General features: G+C 38.4%; 2 protein-coding genes across 5 annotated transcripts in view; both read right to left on the minus strand.

Moving 5' to 3' along the window:
• The window catches only part of LOC139985263 (beta-1,4-glucuronyltransferase 1), a 39,075-nt gene extending 29,150 nt beyond the window's left edge, over positions 1-9,925 (minus strand). The window contains exon 1 of one of the 2 annotated variants that reach the window (XM_071999567.1): positions 9,679-9,924. In XM_071999567.1, coding sequence (XP_071855668.1) covers positions 9,679-9,789 — 111 coding nt within the window. In that variant the 5' untranslated portion in view covers positions 9,790-9,924. Of the gene's footprint in view, positions 1-9,678 lie in introns of both variants that reach the window. The other variant, XM_071999586.1, reaches the window with a different exon arrangement.
• Positions 9,926-10,702: 777 nt separating this feature from the next.
• Positions 10,703-23,147, minus strand: LOC139985298 (uncharacterized). Of its 3 annotated transcripts, none has more exons than XM_071999655.1 (7): positions 22,675-23,146; positions 22,176-22,342; positions 21,235-21,454; positions 19,667-20,055; positions 15,415-15,504; positions 13,002-13,064; positions 12,046-12,648 (listed from the first exon to the last, which is right to left on the minus strand). In XM_071999655.1, the coding sequence occupies exons 1-7, from the start codon at positions 22,847-22,849 to the stop codon at positions 12,367-12,369; spliced, it is 1,386 nt and encodes a 461-aa protein (XP_071855756.1). In that variant the 5' UTR covers positions 22,850-23,146; the 3' UTR covers positions 12,046-12,366. The 3 variants fall into 3 exon arrangements, with proteins under 3 accessions (XP_071855765.1, XP_071855756.1, XP_071855769.1); XM_071999668.1 differs by lacking the exon at positions 12,046-12,648 and adding an exon at positions 12,743-12,918 and having other exon boundaries at positions 22,675-23,145; XM_071999664.1 differs by lacking the exon at positions 15,415-15,504 and having other exon boundaries at positions 10,703-12,648; positions 22,675-23,147.
• Between the last annotated feature and the right edge of the window lie 70 nt (positions 23,148-23,217).

Genomic DNA, 23,217 nt, shown 5'->3' on the forward strand with positions numbered 1-23,217 from the left:
CCTCATCCTTCTAGCTCTCGCGCACAAACGAAGCGTCGAAGGCGGTGGCGGTGTTGAAAAGCTGAGAATTGGAAATTCTTTGAAACTCCCTCTTCCTCCTTTTCTCTTCCTCCTTTCTCTTCTCCTTCTTTCTCTCGCTACGACTGAAACGACGTAACCACTTCTATGGCCTCGGCCTCTCCTCTATTTGGATACACCCGATGAAAGGGGTAGGTATTGGGAAGAGATGCGGTTTGTGATAATAAACGAATTGCACTCGTTCCCTTCGTGCCACTTTTCGCCCAGGAGATAAGCAAACGTGCGTATTATCGAACTCGCGGAAAATACCTCGGGCTGCGAAGATAGCCAGGCGAAGATTTCACGGTGGATGGTGTCGAGACGTCCGTTTAAAAAGTTCGTGAAACGATTTCGGTGAGAAGACTGGATAAAGTGATATAGAATGATACGGCGATAATAAATTTGTCCGATTTTATGAAACTAGAAACGTAACGATATAGACTAAAGGTATCGTTGCAAACCGACAGTGTGAAACGTGACCGATTCGCGTTTTGTATATATACGATAATTCATAAAAATTTTCTGTGACAAATGTTCAGATGCTTTCGTAAATTACCTCCTTTGAGGTATCAAAAAGTTTAATTGACCCTGTCGATTAAAAGATATCGGTCGACATTAAACGAAATACTACGCTACAGAAAAGGCAAAGAATCAAGTACGAAAGTAAGTGAAACGAAAAAATTGCAAATGTAATATTCATAACTGTATCTACTTTGACGAATCATACGTAAACCACTCGTAACAAATTAGCATACTCCACAACGACCGATCATAAACGAGCAGCGTAAATGCGAACATTTCCATCCGTGGCTCGAAGGTTCTCCTTCTGCCAAGCTAATTGCAAACGCTCAATTCCGGATGTACAAAAAGAATCGTGGAACAGGGTAGAAGAAGAAAAAAATAGTTAACCGTCCTCGATGGAATCTCAAAAAGGAATTTCTTTTCATAGCTAGGGGTCAGGCATAACTGTCGTAGTCCGGAAAGCACGAAAGCCACTTTTGTCGAGTGGTGAACCGCTGCAATTAAACGACTGCCCTTCTCGCCCCTCCTCCTTCCACTCTCATCCGTTCATGTTCCTTTTAGCTTAGTTCTTCTTCTCACTTCCTCTCCTTCTCTCCTTTTTTCTCTTTTTCCTCCTCTTCGCCTTCTTCTTCTTCTTTCTTACCTGCACTCCCTGCTTCCTTTCTTACATCTTTACGCGGTAATTAGCAGGTCTTCAATTTTCCCCCTGGCGCACGTATTTGCTTTGCATAATTACCGAGATAATTAAACAAGCTGTGATTCTCAGATCTGCCACGAACAGACCAACGCCGGAACAGGAAGAACCGGAGAAAAAGAAGCAGACAGACTGTCGTCGTGAAAATATGCGCTCGTACGAAAACTCGTGTCTCTCCAACGGACAACCTTTTTGCTATCTGGAAGTGTAAATCGTGTCAAGAGACGCGGCGTGGCGCGTGCTTCCTCGCCGAGTAATTAGCGAGCTTTGTTATACACGGAAACTAAGTAGGCGGGGGCGGCGTTTTGTAGAAGAATACGGAAGAAACAGTTGTTCAATTGCGTCTTGCATCGATACTCGCCGTAACTTGTCAGGTATAGAGCAAACAAAATGTTTACAGAGAACAACGATCAGATGGCAACGACGCGAGATACGATTTTTCTAGTTGGAAATATTTTCGTTTCATTAAACGTAATTTGATAAAAATATCATATCTTTTTAAGTAGCGCCTTATTTTTATAGTATTCTTATAGTATTGCAAAGAAGCAATTTATCACTGTTTAATCTTCGCCTGTTGGAAACGTGAACATGGTCGTTACGGATATCGAATATTTCGTTTTATAGCGAGCAGAGAGCCAAACGAAAGGAATTTGTATTGCTCTGTGATAATAAAAATTACTTTAAAAATGAATTTATTTGAATATCGTAACTTAGGAAATAATAAACGCGAAATATTTGGAAAAGTGTGAAAATTGAGCCAGCCTCCACTCTCCGAGGGTTGATAAAATGAAAGTTGACGGATAAAAATTGAGGCTAAATGTAGAAGTCAAAGAACGAAAATAAGAAATGTCGGAGAGAAAGATAAGAATGAAACGAAAATCGTGTCACAGCGATGAGTATAGTGAAAGTAAAAGTTATGTTTGACGTGATTCGCGATTGAAGTGATCTCGAGTGGTTAAAATCCTTAATCTCCGTTACGAGGAGTCTAAAAAAAACACTTCTCCTTACTTTGTTCCTTTCTCCCCTTTCTTTCTGTATGTCGGTCATCAAATTTCAAAAAGGTTTAATTTTTCTATCGTTGTTTAAATATAGATCGAATCCGTGTCTACTACAATTACAGAACGGCCATTAATTTATTCGTTATTGTAAAACATGTAAATTCTGCTACTTCTACACATTGCACGTAAAATATGAAACAGTTGATTCCGAACTTAATCTTTTGCTTTAAGTAAAGTTTAACAACGTAATTTCTGTCAAGTTCGCTTCTGTAACAACTCTAATAAAACACTGATGTACAAATAATAACTCTCTTGGCAGCACGAAATAACCAAATGAGAACTGACTTACGAGCAAAGCGTGTGCAACGTGTTCACAGTTGTATATTATAATTTAACGGCTAAACAGTTAAAAAACTACATTTTCGGTCGATTGTACAAAAATAAATAGCCATAAGAGTGGAAGCTAATGAAAAGCAAACGTAATTAGTAGCTGCCTATGCATACAGAAATAAGTGAAACACTGCCGGTTTAAGAACAGTTAAAAACAGTAATGACTGCGTCTCTCTGAGGATTTGCAGACAAAATTTCTTATGGTAGTTCATATAGTGATAACGTATATCCAACGTATGCTCCCTTTCGCAAGGTTGATTTTTTAAATAATCTTACTTTTCAGTATGCAAAGATAGAATTTGACGTAATAAAGTACAAAGATGATTTAAGAGATATTTAAAATTAAATTCCGAGGTATTGTTATTTGTCATAATAATCGCGTTCTTTAACCGTAAAGTAAAATGAAATAGAGTAATGAGAAACGTTTGATTCAAACAGATCCTACAAAGTCTGTTACGCCACGAGGTTTACTATAGGCCGTATTCCCAACCGTCGCTCGCGGTACTACAGTGTTGCCGCCAGATCGTCTTATATACGCTACGAAAAATATACAATGTAGCGACGAGTGTATTGTTGTTACCAAGCAGCGAGTTCCAGGAACGTCGATTTCGGTTCGTTATGTCATCCACACAAAGAAGGTGTCATACGTGATCATAGGCGCGAACGGTGGCGCGACCCGAGCGTAATGGGGGTCGTCTGCCAGAGAAGGCAAAGAAACGATCGAAGGGCAATCAGTCTCATTTGAAGATTCTAACAGCATACATCGAGAGGTCTGACGAACAAAATTAACACGTTCGTCGCCCAGCGTGATTCGGCTAAGTTTCCTGCGGGGCCCAAATCCGACCGCCGGTACGCAGAACGTAAATAGAGCGACAAGCAGGAATTCATCGTTTATCGTCTTCGATTCATCGTTTATCCCCTTCGATTCATTGTTTATCGCCTTCGATTCATTATAAAGAAAAGATTATCTATTTCTGAAATGGAGAAAGCGACAAGCTATCCAGCTAGAGTATTCCGAGGGATCTCATGGCAGATATCTCAGATCTTTCGTTTAATCGAGAAGCGTACTTGTGAGACGTACATCGGTGATTTTTTCATCGTCAGAATGTTCGGTAAACAGCGTGAAAATATATTTGAAAGTGAGGAGAGTAGTGATAACGGAGTCTAACTATTTTTCGAAGTGCCCAAAATCACCCCAAATGTGTTTGGAATGTTTTAACGAATACCATACGATATAGGATAATGTAATATATTATCCAGAATGTAAATTAATAAAAAGTATGGTATAATGTGTTTTGAATATTTTTATGTTGTATATCCTATATATAATATCGTATATTTAATCAATTAACTCGAACAAGAAGAGCGTCATCATCATTTGGTGACGGGGCCCACGGAAGTATACCCGTCGCATAGATACGTGCGACGTGGCGACGAACGTGTTAAAGTCGCTAAGTCTAACGAATTCATCGAGGGATATCACAAAGTCGGGTTGAATTTCTGTAACGCATTAACTGTATTTATTGCTAAATAATTTGTGACTTTTTTTATTATTATATTCATTATTGTTAAATATACAAGCTATATTAACCCTGTTAATACAGTGTTAAATTCATTAAACTACCTCTGTTATCTTAACCGAAACAGGGGAACGACTAATTCGCGGCGTCGATTATAGGAATCGTAGCGAGAATTTACGCCTCTCGCTGACGCGTTTTTCTCGCGATCGCGTCTCTCCGCGAACGGTCGTAACAAAATCCAACGTTTCGTCGATGTAAGCGAAGAAAAACATACCGCGTTTCACGCAAAATCCATAGACGTTCTCCGTTCGATGAAAAACATCGTATCGACGTAGACGAGCGGCGAACGTCTCACTGCGAAAATAAATGAATACAACGTGACGGAGGCGCGAATCAGCGAACGTCGAGAAAATGATTCAGTGAGAGTGCGTGAGATTATATCAGACGATACCATCGATACCATGGGACCAACGGCACTAGATGTAATTCAACATTTTCGATTTGTATATCCGGCACGTCGATCCCATTGGAAACGCTCGGAAACGATAAAACAATATACTCCGGTCGCGCTGGCGGCCTTCCAGTTAAAAACACTTTGAAAATCTATTGAAAACACTTGAAAATGATTGAAATCAAACAAGTTACCAAGCGGACAAGAGAAATCTATCTATCGCGTTCACCCTGTTCGCACACTCTGGTCCCGTACGCGTATCTAGTCGAATGAATCATTTCGAATACTCCAAACTGACGAGATACCATCTGTGAGACGAATAGATTGCACGCACAACGACTGATCGGGACACGTCCACCGAATTTCAAAGTATTCTAGTTGCGAAGTGATCGATCGTTCCCGCGTGTCTGCCGATGAATCGTTGATCAGCTGTGAATCCTGAGTTTTGACAAGTATTTTTTTTTTCTTTTTCGAAAAAAAAAATATGTCTGTAGAGCTGGGAAAAATGGTAGAGCCGAATATTCAGCTTAATACAGATTTTGCGACGGACGAATTATAAATTTCTGAATTCGATACCTACTGTCGAAATTGGAGGAACAGAGGCGAGGGACAGATTATACGGTAACAATGAAATTCTGCGACAGAGTTTGTTCGAACTACAAAATCGGATAATCTCGATCATTTTTGGTATAGACTAAGCACAGTAAATATAAAATTAGGTATTAAACATTTATCTAATATTAGTCAAAATTTCATATCTTATGCAGCTATAGTATCGTATCAATGACCTGTACCATTTATAACTTTTCTCCTATTTCCTTATATTTTAAAGTATTTAACAACTTGTAAGAATACGACTACTAACAGAAAATATGGTTATTTTGTACCTGGGAAATTTATACATTTAATTTCCAAAGTATCTAATATGTTTTGATTATAATTAGACACGAAGATTTAGATTAAACATTTACAAGAAGCGATACCGTGGAATGTTAGGGAAGAATAACAAGAGAACAGTTTATAACAGAACAGAACAGAAAATATGGGCACACGAAAGATGTACAACATCTATCGAGATACGATATTTTCTCTGCTATGGTCACCTGTGACACGTCTGATATATTGGATATTCGTTGATTTATAAAAGGTGATGCTATCAAACTGAATCGATACCGTGAACGAACAGATGTATACATTCTTTATTTACGTCTAAAATATATAAAACAATGATACGTTCCTAATTTTCGTTTTAATCTTCTTTAAATTAATTTATAGAGCATATTAACGTTAGAACAAAATAACGAATTTCAAACCTTTTTCTTTAATAATTACTTGAGTTATGTAGGTGCTTTAGTAGCAAAGCTAATATTAACTTTTATTTAGATAAAAACATAATCGTGTACACCTATTTATTTTTATCATATCTTTTTAATTGCAATTATTTATGTATATAATATTTAATTATACTTTACAAACCGGTAATTTCAGTATTAAACGACATTTGAAAATATTCACTCCAAATATGATCGATAAAACAATTTAGCCATACATATGTAAATATTTGCTAATTAACTACCAGTCATAGAGACTGAAATAGAATCGTCGTATTCAATTCGATGTACAGCAAGGTCTATTTATGCTGCGCGAGCAATTAATACGTTGCCACCAATTATTTTGATAGGGAGTCATTAAGTAAGTTGCCATAACCATAATCTGATATGAGGCTGCTACTAACAGTAGGAGTCACGCATAGGATTACAAGCTGCTACCCCTCTCTTCCGCTTAAAGCTTTAGTAAGATCCATCGCTGAAAGAACGACTTCAGTGCGAATTGAATCACGTTGAGAGACGGACACGATATCTAAAATTGAACGACTTTTCCTTAATATGTGATCCCATCGTATTTTGTATTTTGTATTTTGTATTTTATAATTATATTTTAAATAATTATCACCATATATCGAAATATTTATAAAATTGTATATATAAATAAGATAAAAAGTTACAGATTTCATATAACTGTCAGGAAAAGAGATTTTAATCGGATAACAATGACTGAGATTCGCTTTGCTCGTGCAGATAGCGTATTTCATAACGAACAACGTAAATTTTTTTTATTTCGTTTAAAGCGATTTACCTCTGAAAGAATGATTTATACAGCTCGTTTACTAACAGAATCCCTTTGCTCTATTTCTTTTTATCAAAACACGTTTTCTGCGAGCATTCTCTGTTCCGGATGTTTCGTCGAGAATTTATTAGAAGAAAAGATTTATTTCTTGTTAATTAACAATTGCTACGCAAGGGGACTCCGATCGAAAACAGAATTCCTCACATTATTCAATTGCACACATTCGCATTCCCTGAATCGAGCGAGCAATTCTCGATCCAGGCTGAATGTACCAGCTGAGAATGGCATTCGCGCTTCGTTTCTACCCATAATTATATAGCTATATCGATGATAGACGATCATTCCGTTTGGCTGGCTGGCCACAATAATTGGCGGCGGTCACGAGAGGACATACTTCGATACTTCTCATCCGTCAATTCATTAAGATCGCTTTCATACATGCATTTCATACATGATGCTCGCGATGATTGTTCTCTCGCCCGAAGCGGCTCAATTATAGGCGTCAGCTTGCCTTGCGCAAATATTTAGATATAAACATATACAGTACGTGCACATATACGAGTATGAAAAGGGGATGAATATGGAAATGCAAAGGCTACGAAGACAAAGAAGGAAATGGGAAGGAGGAAGACAAGATAATTCTCATTGTTCAGCAGTGGACGCCCTCGAGGCGTCCACCACTTCAAAGCTATTCGACTCTCCGTAGCTCTCATCGAACCAGAGTCCGGCAGTTAATGAACTACCCTTCGGCGTTGCAATGCAGGTTGGTGGTGATACTAGTCGTCTAGGAACCCGGCCAAGTGCTGGGGCGATCTATTATCCATTTACATAAAGGGCCGCAACGAGCTAGCTAAGAGTTTACACTGTTCCCTTAATCCTCAAGAATTTCCGAGGAGTCACGCCAGATTAATACGTGCACGCGTCAGATCCACCGATACGACATCATTACTTTTCGTCCAGCTTCCAACCATCCAGCCTTTGAAATATTTGCGATCGATCAGCTCGACATAGTCGATGTTCGACGAAAATCGTTCGATATAACGATTTTTCGTTTTAAACAACGATATCGCTATGCCACTATCGGCTATGCAAACAGATACCATAAAATCACGATTGTTATTGGCCGATACTTGTCGGATATAGGGCAACTGTAACTATACTGAAAAATAAACGATTCGCTATAGTTATATATATAACAATAGTTTCGACTGAAATATTCTTTCGGAGAATTGCCGTTTAATGCAGATTAGATGTTTATATGGTAACGATAGCGCGGAATGAGTGTAAATAATGGCCGATTTGGATGCTATGCGTGAAAAAGAGAAATTTACTCCATGTCGTTTACTACTTTAGATAATTAGGTTGATTAAAATACGAAGTGGGCAAAATATTCGAATCCAGATTCTAATCTACAGTAGTCGCTTGTTTTCTTCTTGCACGCACAAATTGAGTTGCACGTTACGTTCCAATGTATCTCCAATTAAATGTATTATCGCCAAATCGTTTTCTGTTACTTAGATGGCTTTGTTCAATACGTCTAGAATATTTGAATTTCGTCAGATGGAAAGATTATTTGCTTTTCAGAAATCTATTCAATCTTTTTTAACAAAACTATAATTTTGTATATAGTAATAAGCAATTTTAATCGTAATTAGGTGCCACCTTTTTGTTAAAAAGTAATTTGACTTTTATAAAAGTAACAACATATACTTGTATTGAATATCATTATTACTAAGCATACTACAGATATTTCGTTGTTATGGTTTCTAACCTATCTTTAATCGATACTACCAAATAACCTTTCAACGTCTTACTCTGTTTAAAGAATCTTTTAATCAATAATGCAACATAATATTACTATATCACATTGGAAAACCAAATGTTAAGTAGAAATACGCGATAGGTGAAAAAGCAAAGTTGAATCAAATTGCACAGATCGAATGGATCCAATCGATTTTTTGATGGCATCGAAGCTGGTTTGAGGTAAAATTAGCAAGTGTCGTGAACGAACACTGCGACAAACTGCATCGCGAATTCTCACGCCAGTGTGCTAGACGATCACGCGATACAAGAAAAAACATGAAACGCATACGCCATGGCGAATACTGTAACAAGATCAAAGATTAGCGTTATCAAATCGATTGAAGAAGGTCTATGTCAGTAGTCAGGAAGTACCTGCAATAGTTTCCTAACTTGCAAATTGCAAACTAAAACTCAACATCATTAATTGAAAATAAAGTGCTCTTCAACAAAGAACGTTAATATTAGAACTATCAAACTGGTAACAATTTTTTGTTTTCGCAATTACTAAAAACATACAAATGTTTTGTTATTTGTTATTTGTCAATGTTATTTGTTCTAATTTTAATTAGTTGTATATATTTAGATACATAGTGTAAAGAATAATAAAAGTCCTGTGTTAAAAAGTCTAACGCAGCTTTCTCGTATAAAAATCATGACACTTTCAGGACATTAGAAAAACGATCCAGAAACGCGAATATCAAAAATCGTATACCACTCTTAATAACGCCAATACATGCAAAAATTACCACACTCTTACAGTACCCTTAAATTCCACCCTAAGTATAACAACGAAGTGATATACATTTACACAAAATGTTTTAAAAGGAAACCCCGGCGAACACCCTCAAAGTTACCCACAAAAGTGCAATGATACGAAGTTGGTGGTTTAAAGCCACGTGACGCAGCGATACCTTCCATTTCGCGGCTGCCGCAGTGGCGACATCTCGGACGCGATGGTCGTTTATTCGCGAAGCAACATACGACACAACGTTCCCTCGTAAGCTGATACCGCGTAAAGAGTCTCGAATCTCGCGAGGACGTTCGCGTCTCACAAACATCGGCGATTAACTTCGCCGTGAATCGTTTGAAAAATAAGGAATCACTCACGTTACTCACCTGAACCATTGATGTGTGTTGGCACGCGAGACAGACCTCCCCGCTTGGCGGCAGTCTGATGGCGAAATCAGTCCGTGCCAACCCCTGTCGTTGGCCTCGCGCCCCGTGCATTCAGCATCAGGCGCGCACAAACGCCGTTACACGCACGCACGCACGCACGTGAGCACTATTCACGTCACTACCACGACCACGCCCACGCGCCACCGACTTTTCCTTGTCCACGTAGATAGTTCACGTAGTGTTGTTAACTACCACTAGAGGTGCTGGCCGCGAGTCGACGGCCGCGCGGGCGCAAGCAGGGAAAATCGATTGTTTCGACGCTCTCTCCTAGGGTCAATCTTAATCTGGTCGCGATAAATCTATCCGGGATGCATCGCTAATTCACGCGCACCGGCTTCTTTGCAGACAGCTCGCGGCGCGGTGCCACGACTACTAGTTAAGATCCCCTCGCGAACCGTCGCGTGTCGAGAATTCCACTACCGATTCACGCACCCTCGACGAATATCTCTGTTTACTACGGAGACCAGTGGACAATTTTTATTTTTCAATTAAAATTTCTACTATAACATGAATTGTTTATCAGATATACTCTCGTGAAAATTGGGATATTGTCATTCTAAAGAGGGTTGGTATTTATAACGAGGTTAGGGAATTAAAATGGGAAGGTTTAAAAATGAAAATTGAAAAGTTATCGATCGCAATGATCATACGAAAAGTAACTAACGTCCGAATATATGTTTATCTATCTATTTATCGATACGAGTGAATTTTCTAAATGTAATTAAACATTTTTTATTTATTGGATAAATTGTGGATTCTGTGAATTTACGAATCTTGAAATTCACCGTTTTACTATACCGAGAGATTTCTATTGTTACATATTAGATATTTGTATATTAGGTTATAAATTTAAATAAAATTTTATATTTAGATATTACTAGATATTTATATAAACATTACAGATTAACAAGGAAGATATTTATAGTATTTAAAAATGTACTAATAGAATAAAGAATTAATTTTAGATGCATTTACTGTTATCTTTTTTTTTCTTTTGTGCTTAAGCATTAAATTAAACGATCCATTCGATTTCAATTCAATTAGTCTAGTTAAAATTCAATTTCACCGCCTCAATACTTTCACGCTCGAATTTCAGTACAGACATTTCCAAGGGGATCTCTCCACGCCGGTATCCTTTGAATAAATGTCGAGTCCGTATTCAATTTAACTTCTGTCCAACGTTTAAAGCCTTAGAAAACCATGGACAGGTGTTATCGTATTTGCATGATTACCTTTCTCCTATCCCTAAGATAACACGTTAAAACTCGAACTTGATAATAACAGTCCGCCACGCGGAAATTAAATAGCTGCGTCAGAATTCAACTTTTCAGACAGTTGTTACCCGTTGCATGTTCAGTTTTGCCAAAAATTTTCGCGAGTTTCCTGACAGTTTCCTGATAATTAATGAACATTCGGTCTTAAATTATTAAGAAAGTAGAATAGAAAGAGTTAAAACGTTCGGCACGCCTGAATTAAAGTTGTTTTTTCAATGACAACTTTGTGCGAACCCAATTACCTATTCATGAAACCGCTCGCGATACATAAGGAAACGAACTCGAAAAAGAAAGAGACAGATCGGAATTCTTGATCTCGGGAACCACTAAATTCTTTTCCTGCGGATAATCCGGTGGATGATCGCGGATAAAAGTGGTCCGTGAGTCCGTCTAGTGAAGCCCTCCTAACACAGGTTAACATTTCTGGCAAACCAGACCGCCAGGTACTCGAGACGTCAAAAAGTGTTGAATAATTTCTGAATTTGCCGAGACAGCTTGCGGGATCCCGCATTCCCCGGTGTATCATACAGTCTAGTTGCCGGTATGAATAGAAAAGTATACATAGTTATGCGTGACCGGCTGTATAAGCGCCGTCATGGCAACTAGTACCTATACTCCACCAACCATGAACCCTGAGATAACATTTAATGAATAAGTCATCTAGATGGAATTAAGTTTAAATATTTCATCGATCGACTAATCTCCAGGGTGTACGGCATTGAAGTATAATTTATTTAGAAACGTCTTGTCCCTGATAAGAGAAGACGATTGGAACCCGAGATCCTTGCGGAAGAAAAAGAAATTAGAGAAATTCGGAAGCAGCCGAAGAAAAAGATGGCAGCTAACGAATGTACCCGTCAGTGGAAGTTGATTTATGTAAATGCTTCCACAACTGCTTTAAATGTTTAGCGAAACTCGTTTTTCAGTGAAAATGTAAATGTTTCCTTCGTTGAAATAATCGATGTTTAAGTATGTTCTTTGTTATCGTAAAGAAAACTTATAATAATAACATAGTTGCCGTAAACCAAAAGCAAAAGTAATGTGGTTTTAATCATCGAATATGAAGAAAACTTCTGTTAAAAAAGAAAAATTTTATATTAAAGTCTAACTGTGCTATTTTATAAAAAAAGGTATCTCTTTTATCATTTATTAGTATCTACTTTCCAATTCTTTTCTATCTACCATTCCAATTATCTCAGCCTTGTTAAATTGCTTGCCATGGTCTGGAATTCATCCTATTAAATGAGTTAAAGAAAAGGTACGCTTATGTGAAATTTTTCAATTTCAACACATCTCGTATTCACAATTTCTCGGAACAGGAACTAAATTATTCACGATGTTGTGTTCCCTATAGTTAGGAGCATAGTGTTTGGTTTATAATACGGTCTACCATCTCCTTCTCGTAAAGATGACGTTGCCTTAGGGATTCCAAATATGAATCTTCAATGATGTCGTACGAATTTAACGACGAACAGAAACTCGACGTTCGTTCGAATTTCTTAGACGACCTCCTTGATGACGGTTTCTTGCAAACGTCGCGGTTCTTCTTTGAATACCTGTCACCATCTATATCAATTTTTTTTTGCGCAACTTCTTGATCCTCGAATATCGTCGAAGATATCGAATCATCCTGTATCTGTTACAATAGAAATTATTATATCGATAATATTACTTCGCGTAATAAGGAAATTATTTAGGTAAGATTTCGAAAAACGAAATATATTTCAATATCAAGGAAGTAAGAGATAAATATTTATTTAAAATTATAAAAATCAAACTGACGGGATTTTTATTTTCCTTTTAAATGCACGGCATAGTTCTGCATTGAAATGCAACGACCACTATCGATCTACCATCAAACCAATAAAAATGCTAAGATAGTTGAAAGCATCTCAGGAAGAATCCCCTTTTTTGGACAATCGTACAAAGAGATATCAGAAAAAGAATCATTGTTGAGCGTTCACAAGAGAGTAAGGACTCTTGATTTACCTTTGCATCGATCTGCTGATCCTTCAAAGGCAGGAAACATTTTTCAGCGGTAGTATCCTTCGTCTGTGGACATAAAGGAAAAGTCAGTAGTTAAAACGAGTTCAAAAGTCTTTTCACGTGCTGTGCCAAAATAAAGCAGAAAGGTCAAAAACTTTCAAATATCCTCTGCACTCTGGCAAAAGGCGAAAAAAGAAAAAAATCAAAAATTTATAACACAATACGATATAATATAAAAGTAAGTAATTTTCACCTTCAACTAAAATAACTTCCTGGAGTCCTAGAAGGCAACGAACTTCCATTGATGATAACGTTAGCTCTCGCAACTATTCCGATGTCAATAAAATCGATCGTTTCCTTAAAAATGTCGCGTCGCACATGGAAGTTTAGCGAGAAATTATTTTGAAATAGTTCCCTGTCGGCGGGATCGGTATCGAGAAACGTCGCGAACCGTTCCGAAATTCCTTTGTAAATTGTTTTGCAGTGACCGGTACGTCGACGCAACGGGAGAACATAGAAAGTTCCGAGCAAACATGCATAAAGAGCGTAACTCGTTGAAATTCAGACCGCGATTATCAATAGAGAGAGACGGGCAGGACAGATGAGGATACAAGCAGGGACCACTCTCGCAACGACGAAAGTAAGCAAAATCTAATTCCGGTAACGGTAGGCGAGTCACGGGACCCGGTCGCCTTTTCAGAGAGATGTAACGTAGGTTTATCCACGTGTAGAGAATTTCTGTACCTTCTCTCGCCCTCGTATCCTCAATTCCTGCCCTGTCCTTGTGGTAGTTGCGGCGTGCAACCCTCGCTTTGTGCATATAATTGGATTTAGCTTCGGATACCGGTCTCTACTTTGCCCGCCAGCATCCACACGGCAACCCTTCCTTCGTCCTTTTCCCGCCCTTTTCGTCCTCCCTCTTCAACGTCGGCGTCTTATGATTAGATCTAACTCCACCTAACGGCTAAGAACTAATTTTGCATACCGTATCACCGATGAACGACTGCTTGATAAGGAGCGTGTAATTAAAACATACTACCAAACACGTTTGCACCTATCCTACCTGTATTTCTCTTGATTTGCTAAACTCGACTGAATTATCATTAAGGAAACTTAATTTCCTTCACGATGAAAAGGAACGTAACGTACTCCGACGATGAATGCGTATGGAACGCCCATATATACGTATATCTCCGATGTAATTACGATGACGAAATCAAGTAAATTTCATATCATAAGACCAATGAGAAACGATAAATTAAAGAGTCACGATTCATCGGGTAACAGTTATTACATCGGCGTAGTATTCCAGAGGTGCACTCTCCAGTCCTCCGCGAAAATAAATCTAAAAGCCCAATGACGAGAGTTGTATGACGTTAACGATCCTGTAACAAACGTTGGAACAAAACGCGTAACCGAGGGAAGATGAAACGAACGACGAGTAGAGGGGGAAAAAACGAAGAGGCGCTCGCCATTGTTAACGCGAAAGTGATACGTACGTAATTAATTTCGCTTATAAATCTTCCGGAGGACCATTACGAGGCTTGACTTTCGCGCGCTGAACAAGTAAAACGAATCAGTTTTCGTCACGATGCCTCTTTGCGTTCTCTAATTGGCAATTAAGTATCGAGCGTAACGCGAGCAAACGGCGAACGATGTTAATTCGTCATCCTGTCATACCTCGGTTATCCTTTTTCTACGTTATTATAGTTTCGAACATGGATGGTTGACTTTAATTCGCGCGGCTACAATTCGATTTGATTTTCAACTTTTTATGAATTTAGGGTCAAAATAATGATAATCTTCCGCGTACAAACCGAAAAAGGTTGATATTACGTTTTGCAAAATTGTTAGAAATTGAAATTATCACAGGCGTATGTATCGAATATTTCCAAACTTCTACTTCGACCTTTTGCATTTCAGTAACGTTTTTGTATAAAATAACAAAAAACTGGTCGACGATAAAAGTAATTAAATGTGTACAATTATTTACGAGCATCCTCGAGAGCAAAAACTCTGCGCGTTTTAATGTTTATTACAAATTAATTTCGAGTAAAGCGTAAAACATTGTCAAAACAAAAAAGCAAAGAAATAACGCTCTTACGTAGTTTGTTTTCATTTTTTCACAGAATTGTTATTTCTGTCCTGACAGAAGCTAGCTTGTTATCTTTAATAGAAATAATTAGTAAATAATACAAACGCAAACACTAAAACAAACTTGTCTATGTTTCTTGTACAAGTTCGCTACTAATCACAACGAATAACACAAAATTATAATCTTGTATTCTAAACAATGTTACACAAAATAACACTCAAAAATGAACGAGTAAAGAATCAATCGTACTACTTTGCCTTTGAAAGTAGCTCGCAGATCTCGACCGACGTTATACGTCAAAATTGTGCGCATGACCCGTACCTTGATCCTGTGCGCTTGTAGCAGTATCCGTTGGCGATTTCGCGCGCTAACTGAGTTCCCGTATGACCTTCGCCGCATCAGCCACTCTCTCTGCAACAACAAACAATCCCTGAAGCTGCCATCGTTTCGATGAAAGTTTCAAAAAACTAAACAAACCGGGAGATTCGGATGGACGCCAAGGGTTTTATTTACCTTTTACGAAAACCCCACGTTGCGACCTCCGTCACCTCTCGACAAGTTCCCGGTAGCGCGATCACGTACACGTACAACCTCTATATCCGAGAAGCGTCTGACAACGACATACTTCTACCGTCTATATGCGTATATGGTATCTCTTATTTCTCTCCTCCTCTCACTTTCTCTCTTTTCCCCTTATTCCTTCCTTCTTATTCTTGCTTCCCCGCGCGCACACACACACACACACACACACACATACATTTGCAACCACCGAGCATCCGGCGCGGGTTTGCCCGTTAAAAGTGCAGTAAGATCGATCGATCGAGCTACACCGAAAATCGTCGAGTGCCGACTCTTCCCCGGCCGAATCCAGCGAGTAAAGTAGATTATGCAAATGCTCGTCGAAAGAGGAGGACGATGCAAAAGGAAAGGATAGGGAGGATGGGTGAGAGGCAGGTGGTAACCGGACCAGATAGAAGGGAAGAACAAAAGAACCCGAAGAGGAAAAGAGGAAATTGTATCTGGCAGAAGAGTCAGACTCGATCGCGTTGCGTGAACTTATCCTTAAAAGTTAAATAAGCCAACAAACGACGTTTCAATGAACGACCTTGCCTATTTCACCCTCTTTTCCTCGATCGTCGTTTCGAGCCTCCTCTTTTGTCGCGCTACTCTGTTTTCCTTTGTAGTATATCCCACTGTTCTTTTGTTTCTCTTGTTTACACGTTGCGCCTCTTGTGAAACCACAACGTTAATGCATGTCGGTGCAGTTAATATCATGGAAAGTTAAAACGCAGGCAATATTAATACAACCTTTTGGGTGCCTGTGTAATTATGGGAATTATGGTGTGCTTCTGCTGTCCCCTTGTTCCAGTCCGCTGACCTCCTCCGGCGCGGCGTTTCATTTAAACTGTTCCCGACGGTGCGTCCACCGAGAACAAATTTATTCCCGTATATCGGTATACTTATCTATACCAGTACCAAGTTACTCGGTAATCCTGGATAATAGCGAAAGTATGTACGACAAATGTGCGGCTATAAGAAAGATACTCGAATAAAGTCGGTATTTTTCACTGGGAGCAACTTGCGGCCTGAAACTTCTTTTTGTGTCGTCCACTTACGTGCACTTCCTTCCCTCGAGGAAGGTACATCCTTCGTGTACACTGGTTTAACGTGAATCTTCCAATTAGCTCGAAATGTTTAATGCAATTATGCTTGGTATCGCGACTCGATTCCTTGTGTTTAAGAAATTACATAGCGATAAATAAAAAAGTATAAATGTAAATTTGGCATATATCAAAAATTCAGTTCACGTTTACGCATCGGCGAATGATCAATCTCTTAAATCAATACAGACAGTTTCTCTCCGACAGTTCTCTCGCAAAGTATTATTCAACGGTGTACTCGCCTGAATTTATAAGTTTGATTTTGCTTGCAACTGAAGACTAAAATTATCCTCAAGCTACTAAATATTCCAAGATACATCTTCTAAAACTATACTCCAGTTTAAATAGAACTGCTCCGCTGTAACGCTTCGCTCGTATTATAGTTCCGTCGATTTGATATAACTTTGTGTTGCAGTAGGTTAGTGAAATATTGTTTATTGTTGCAAACAATACAGTCTTCGAAACTTTTGTTTCCATTCTAACAATATGCTGACAACAATTTACATCCTCGTGCACAAAGAGGAAAATATAACAAGATAAATTTGATGTAACACAATTTCTGTATTCCATAATAGAAATTTAAATATCTCCGCATTTCACGAATAAATTTATTCGGATGTTTCAAGAAATCTTCATTCCGTCGTTCCTTTTAAAGAAAAAGGACTAAAATTCCTTAAATAAAATTCTCGGTGGTCACACGAGCGTTTTTCTCAAATCGTAAATAACCGTGACCGACGCCTGCTTCCAGAGGAACGAAAGAAAACGTTTAAAATCCATGTACAGCTGTCGGGTTTTGATCAAAGAAACAGAGTACCCAGATAAATAAAAGTTGATGAAAAGTCGTCGCTGAACCAATGGATAAAATTTTAATTTCCAATCCGCTAAAATCGTTGCCGTAATAACGGCTCGTGGTTGGACCAATGGAATTCCTTCTCCTTAAAAGCGAACAAGAATGCGAATACGTGTCTGCGAGAGAATGCGCGTGAATCCACGGGTAACCATAGCTATCCACCTTCCCCTTTCCCCCATTCTTCAGTCGAGTTCCAACTCGCGGTGCTAGGAACTCTGAAAAATTTACAAACCGACCTTCTACCTCTCGAGTATTTAGCTCAAAGGCTTCTGGAATTTACTGTGTCTCCGAGTACGACGGCGACAACTATTTCCTCGTCGTGTGGCTGGCGTCGCGCGACTGTCGAAGCTGCATCGGCACGCTCGACCAAAATGCCATCTCAGAGGAACAGCATTACTGCCGATTTTTCCGAAGCATCCGCCGCCTTACGGCGCAGCACCATCTTATTAGATGGTGTAATAACTTAATTTGCATTTCTTCAAAAGAGTATCAAAAATCGTTGCTTTTTTAATTGCTTTACTTGCTTTTTTATCTTGTTTATACAGAAAGCAAGGTGAACCTAACGAATCGTTAAATAATTGAAATTTTAAGGAATTATTACCTTATTTTTTATTAGATCGTGGAGAAGTATGTCGTGTAACTTACGTGATATTTCCCTAATATTCCAGAAAATATAATACCGAAAGTCGAGCGAACTTATTGCACGACTTAGATAGAAGTTTCGAATATTTTATAAGTAACATGCTACATATAATATAAACAGCTTCGAACGTTTAAAGATAAAAGTTCATCCCACTGCTGATGTGTACATCGATGATATAACCGAGGATTTATATACCGGAAGTTTGTGCTAAAAGGTGCCTGGCCGGAAATCCATGAAATTCTCCACGTATCGTTCGATGTACGAATTTGATAGGACTCGCACGAAGAAAATAGAGGACAGGAAATGATAAGGTAGCTGCAAGGAAACGGCCGCATGTTTATTAGATTGAAGTTACGAAGACGGGCGACAAGCTAACTCGCTTTAGGTCTTCCGTGAAATTGTAAACTGTGATGGGTCGACGGAAGCAAAGTTTCTTCTACTTCGCTTTCTCGGCTCCGGCAGGTTAACTTCCGGTGGGACAAGGAAACGAGATTGCTAGATGTCTCTGTTCGAACTTTTGCTAACTCGACTTTAACCCGAATAGCCGCGCTCATCCACGAATCGTCAAAAATACGATTCATGTTTTATGAATACGAAAATGCATGTCGAAAAAAGATTCCTTCTAATGGAGATATATAAGCATTGAATTTCTAGTATCATTAACAGTGGATTCTCTACTAGAAACGTTATTCTCGAATATCGAGATACGAAGGGAAACTTGTAAATTAATTTAATCAGGTTGGATAATTGTAGCGAAATAATTTTCATTTCTATTGTGCATCTAATTATTCTGAAAGTCTTTGTACCATTCATTGAAGTATAATGAAAATACCTTGCAGTAATTTTTAAAGCAAAAATGTTGAGTTCATACTACTGAACTTCTGATAGGATCTAATTGTAAAACAAGCAGTTAAATTTACTGCTTGATTGTTGTATCATATATTGCCACCTACCAATAAAATAGGCAGAAACTATCATATATCGTATCTTGTATCTGTTCTAGTATACACATATGTATATGTTTCCCACTTTAGTCATAAATACATATAACACACCATGTAACTACAGTATTGCATAGGGTCTATCGATAAGTTGTGTTTTCATATTTATTATTATGTGATATTAGCATAAATACTATACCGAATAAAAATCCAAGTTCCTCTTGAACCATAAAAGATCAAACATGAGTTTAAGAAGTCGTCAAAAGGAATACATTTAAGAAATACGTAATACAAATCGCAACTCGAACGACCTTGAGTTAAGGTAAGGTTGTTAGCAGCAATCCTAACATTTTCAGCCAATCTGTTTCCAATATTAAACTCCTCCATTCTGCGATCTCGATGTCGCAATGAATAAATCCCAGCTCAATTAAGTACGGTCAAAGGATGTACTAGAAGGAAACAAACGAAACACACCTACCTTCGCTTGCATCTCAACTTTATCGGGCCCAAGAGATCGATCGAGCTTCGGTATCGACAGAGTCTTGTACTCCTCGATGGTATACGGCCTGTAGCCGAGACTCTTCGATTTATCGTCAGACGTGTTGTGTTTAGCCATTTTCGAGCTACAGAAGATAGTGTTCGTGTCTTGAAACGCTGATCCACGCACAGTTTCAGTGGATCGGTTGGCAAGGGCCGTAGGATCGGTAGATCCCTCGATTATACGCCGATAAAAACTCAGCTCGCTTTGATCGTCCCTCGGGGTTGCCAACGAACGTGTATCGTCGTCACTGAGCTCCTCTCGTTCGCTGTCGCCGCAAACCGACAAGGTGGAACCCTCTGGGGATCGAACCTTGTATTGTGGTCCACCTGCGAACAACGAGAAACGAAAGATACGTCTTGGTCCAGACGTTCTTCGACCTATCGCTTTGAAATTAAAGTAACGATCGCTATTTTGGACACGACTCGAAGCAAAGACATTTCCAAATCTTTTGATATTTAATCCTCGGACACCTAAGGCTAAGACAGTTTTTCACTTTAATATCATATTACGGCTAAAAAGAAATATTTTAATGTAAAATAATTAAAAGTAAAAATAACATGGATGACGAACTTTTGGAAGCGAACGATGTCTTAATTTCTTCAATATTTTCACATTACAACAAGCAATATTTAGAAACTTACGAAGAAAACTATGCGTTATACTTTAATTAATATTATTTTCGTGGCAAGTTTTATTAAAGGTTTACCCATTTCATCTGACACTCTCCGAGTTATACCTACCTACTTTTATTCTATCTGATTATATAAACGACTCAATTTTCTAAATTAATTTATATAATAACAAATAGTTATGTAGGGATTAGGTAAGGGGGTATGTCAGTAGGTTGAGCCAGCTCTTTGCATAATCGCTGCAAAATAAAATATCCAACGCTCGTGGAACGGTAATCTATCCTATGCTAGACGAGGGTTAATGATCTTTACATTAATAAAGATCAGTCTACATTTACAAGAAAACTTAAAGCAAATATTTGAAGATCATTAATATCAACCTGACAAATTCTTCATGCTTCTACCTATCTCAAAGCTTTCGAGTCAAATCCCTTCGGTATTAAACTACAGCAATTCTCGCGTAATCTCCAGGGCGTTGTATATACTTTGTCACACGTAACCTTTTAAAAATAGCCACTCTCTCAAAAACAACGCTTCTTCCCGTGGAGAGCCGGAACTGGTGGACACACCGCGCTTTGAATTACAAGAAAAATTCAACGCGTCCAAATAACAATAAAGCAGAACCATGGCTGGACCATGGACAAACAAACAAGAAAGGACGGTCCTGAGATGACCATCGTACGTTCTAATCCTCCGCGTAGATATATATCACCGGCGTCGAAAAGACATCTAATCACGACCAAAGTAAACGTTCTCCGAGGAAAATTGCATCGTTCCGGTGGCGTTTCGAGCGGCCTCGCCTAAACGTATTCTTCCCGCCCCTTGTGTCGGTCACGAAGCAAGAGGAAGAGTAACGTCATTTCGTTTCAGACTAACTGAATCTCCGACGATAAAGCTCCAAATAGGAGCATGGTTTCCTCGCCTGCTGAACCTTCGGGGCGAGCACGTTTCCGAGTTTTTTGTCCGTCTTCATAGCCATCGGTATATCCTTCGGACAACAACTTCGTTTCGTTGTAAACGTCTTGGAGAAACGCTTGGTACACCTTGCACTGACTCCCTTCTTGACGCCGTCTTCTCGTCTTGAATTGTCCGTGTTCTAAAAAATAGGAATAAACAAGTTTGATTTAGCGACCAAACTCCGATTTGAACTCATTTTGACTCGAATATGCCACGGTTAGGCAATGTCAGCTGTGGTCGCGTCACTGCAACCGTGCTTTCGAAGCTCGGTCACGTTGTTACGTTCCGCTACCGAGGCTAACGACCTTTCTTTTCTTCGGATAACCGCCACCCAGTTTTCGTCTTTCACTAGGTAGCCGTTGTCTGGACGCGATCGGTATATTGTATTACACGTGTAATACGTTACAGGGCATTTTTATTTAAATGCAAATTTGTTGTTAAAATTTCTTAGTGGCAAGGGAGTGTAGAAAGTCTGAATAGAATGGAACTATTTGTGTCATAAACAGATAAATAATAATGTTTATACATTTCGCCAACAGAAACTTTGAAATCTAGCTTGTTTATGAAAAGTTTTCCTACGATTTATAAGCTAGAAAAATATGTGCAGTGGGAAATCATGCTGCGATCTTTAAACCAGTGACAAATCAAGATTTAAAAAATATCTTAATTTAAACAGTACAAGTTTGCAACAAAAGAGATGATTTTACCTATCAAACAATTGAAACGAATCAAATAAAAGATAATAAAGTAATATAAAATTGAAGTCCTTAGTTTATAAAATCGTCAAAATGTCTCGTTTGAAATGCGTTGTAACCTCGAAATCGAAACGGTCTCTCATCACGCTACGCTCATGATCTTACGTTTCCCTTAAGCCGGTCCGCAACGTCTCGCTTTCCGTTCCTCGAAGACGCCGGGCGTTGTCGCTTGGACGCGTCTACGAGTCCTCTGTTCGCAATTATTGCATTCCTGCCGCTGGCTGTCCCGGTGTCTTTGTGGGTATTCGGCGTAGTTTCATTAGATTCGATATCTGAAACGTTTCCGGTAAAAAAGAAACGAGACGAAAGACAATACCCTCGAGTGAATCGATCTCAGCTTTTCATGACTGTTTCTTAGCAAAGGTATTAAATATCAGAGAATAATTATGTATTACCTAAGAGTTTAAACAATAATTGAAAAATAATCTATTTACAACATCAAAAATTAATACTAGCGTTTCAATATCGCTTAATGATATTATATCATAATGATATAGCTCTTAAACTATTTATAATCGGTATTGTAGTGATTAAATGATATTAAGAACGTTAGAAATGGTAATTTTACTGATAGTAGACAAATGTAAACATTGAAATACTATACATGTTTTACCCTTCCCTCGTTTCTGAGTTAATGACAGATCAGTGGATAAATCAACATTACAGATTTTAGTTGACTTTAGGTTAGATCCACTTTTACACCTTCCGTGTAAAGAATTTTGATTCCTTGACGAGATTTCTTTAGCATCCTCTAACGAATCCGTGGAATACTCTGACATTTTAAGAACAGTTTCGATTTATTTACTTGGCAAACACGCTGAAAGCCACGTAGAAAGCTATTGCAAATAATTATACACTACATCGCAGTACAAATCAAGCGAGCAAATGTAAATTGGTTACGTAGCTCAATTCAAACAGTCTCTTACGAGTATTTTATGATTAAAGGATCATATGGTCCAAAAGTATGGAGATATTTAAGTAAATATAAAATGTGAAACGAAAGATTCATAAAACAGTGAGTTTTATCAATGTAACAATCCAACGATCAAATCGACCAATCTACGTGTCGCACATTGACATTGATTTCAATTTTAATATCTAAGCAGGTACTTTTAAGTATAAGAGACGTATGATTGAATATATTTTA

This window comes from Bombus fervidus, chromosome 1, assembly GCF_041682495.2.
Source record: "Bombus fervidus isolate BK054 chromosome 1, iyBomFerv1, whole genome shotgun sequence".
In the NCBI taxonomy this organism is placed as follows: domain Eukaryota; kingdom Metazoa; phylum Arthropoda; class Insecta; order Hymenoptera; family Apidae; genus Bombus; species Bombus fervidus.

Excerpts from the sequence above, each read along its gene's own strand:
- LOC139985298 (XM_071999655.1), bottom strand. The coding sequence starts at position 22,849 with ATGTCAGAGTATTCCACGGATTCGTTAGAGGATGCTAAAGAAATCTCG. Across the intron at positions 22,343-22,674 it reads ACGAGGGAAGGGTAAAACAT|ATATCGAATCTAATGAAACT; the intron begins GTATAGTATTTC and ends GAAACGTTTCAG. Across the intron at positions 13,065-15,414 it reads TACAAGCGCACAGGATCAAG|ACGAAGGATACTACCGCTGA; the intron begins GTACGGGTCATG and ends TTATGTCCACAG.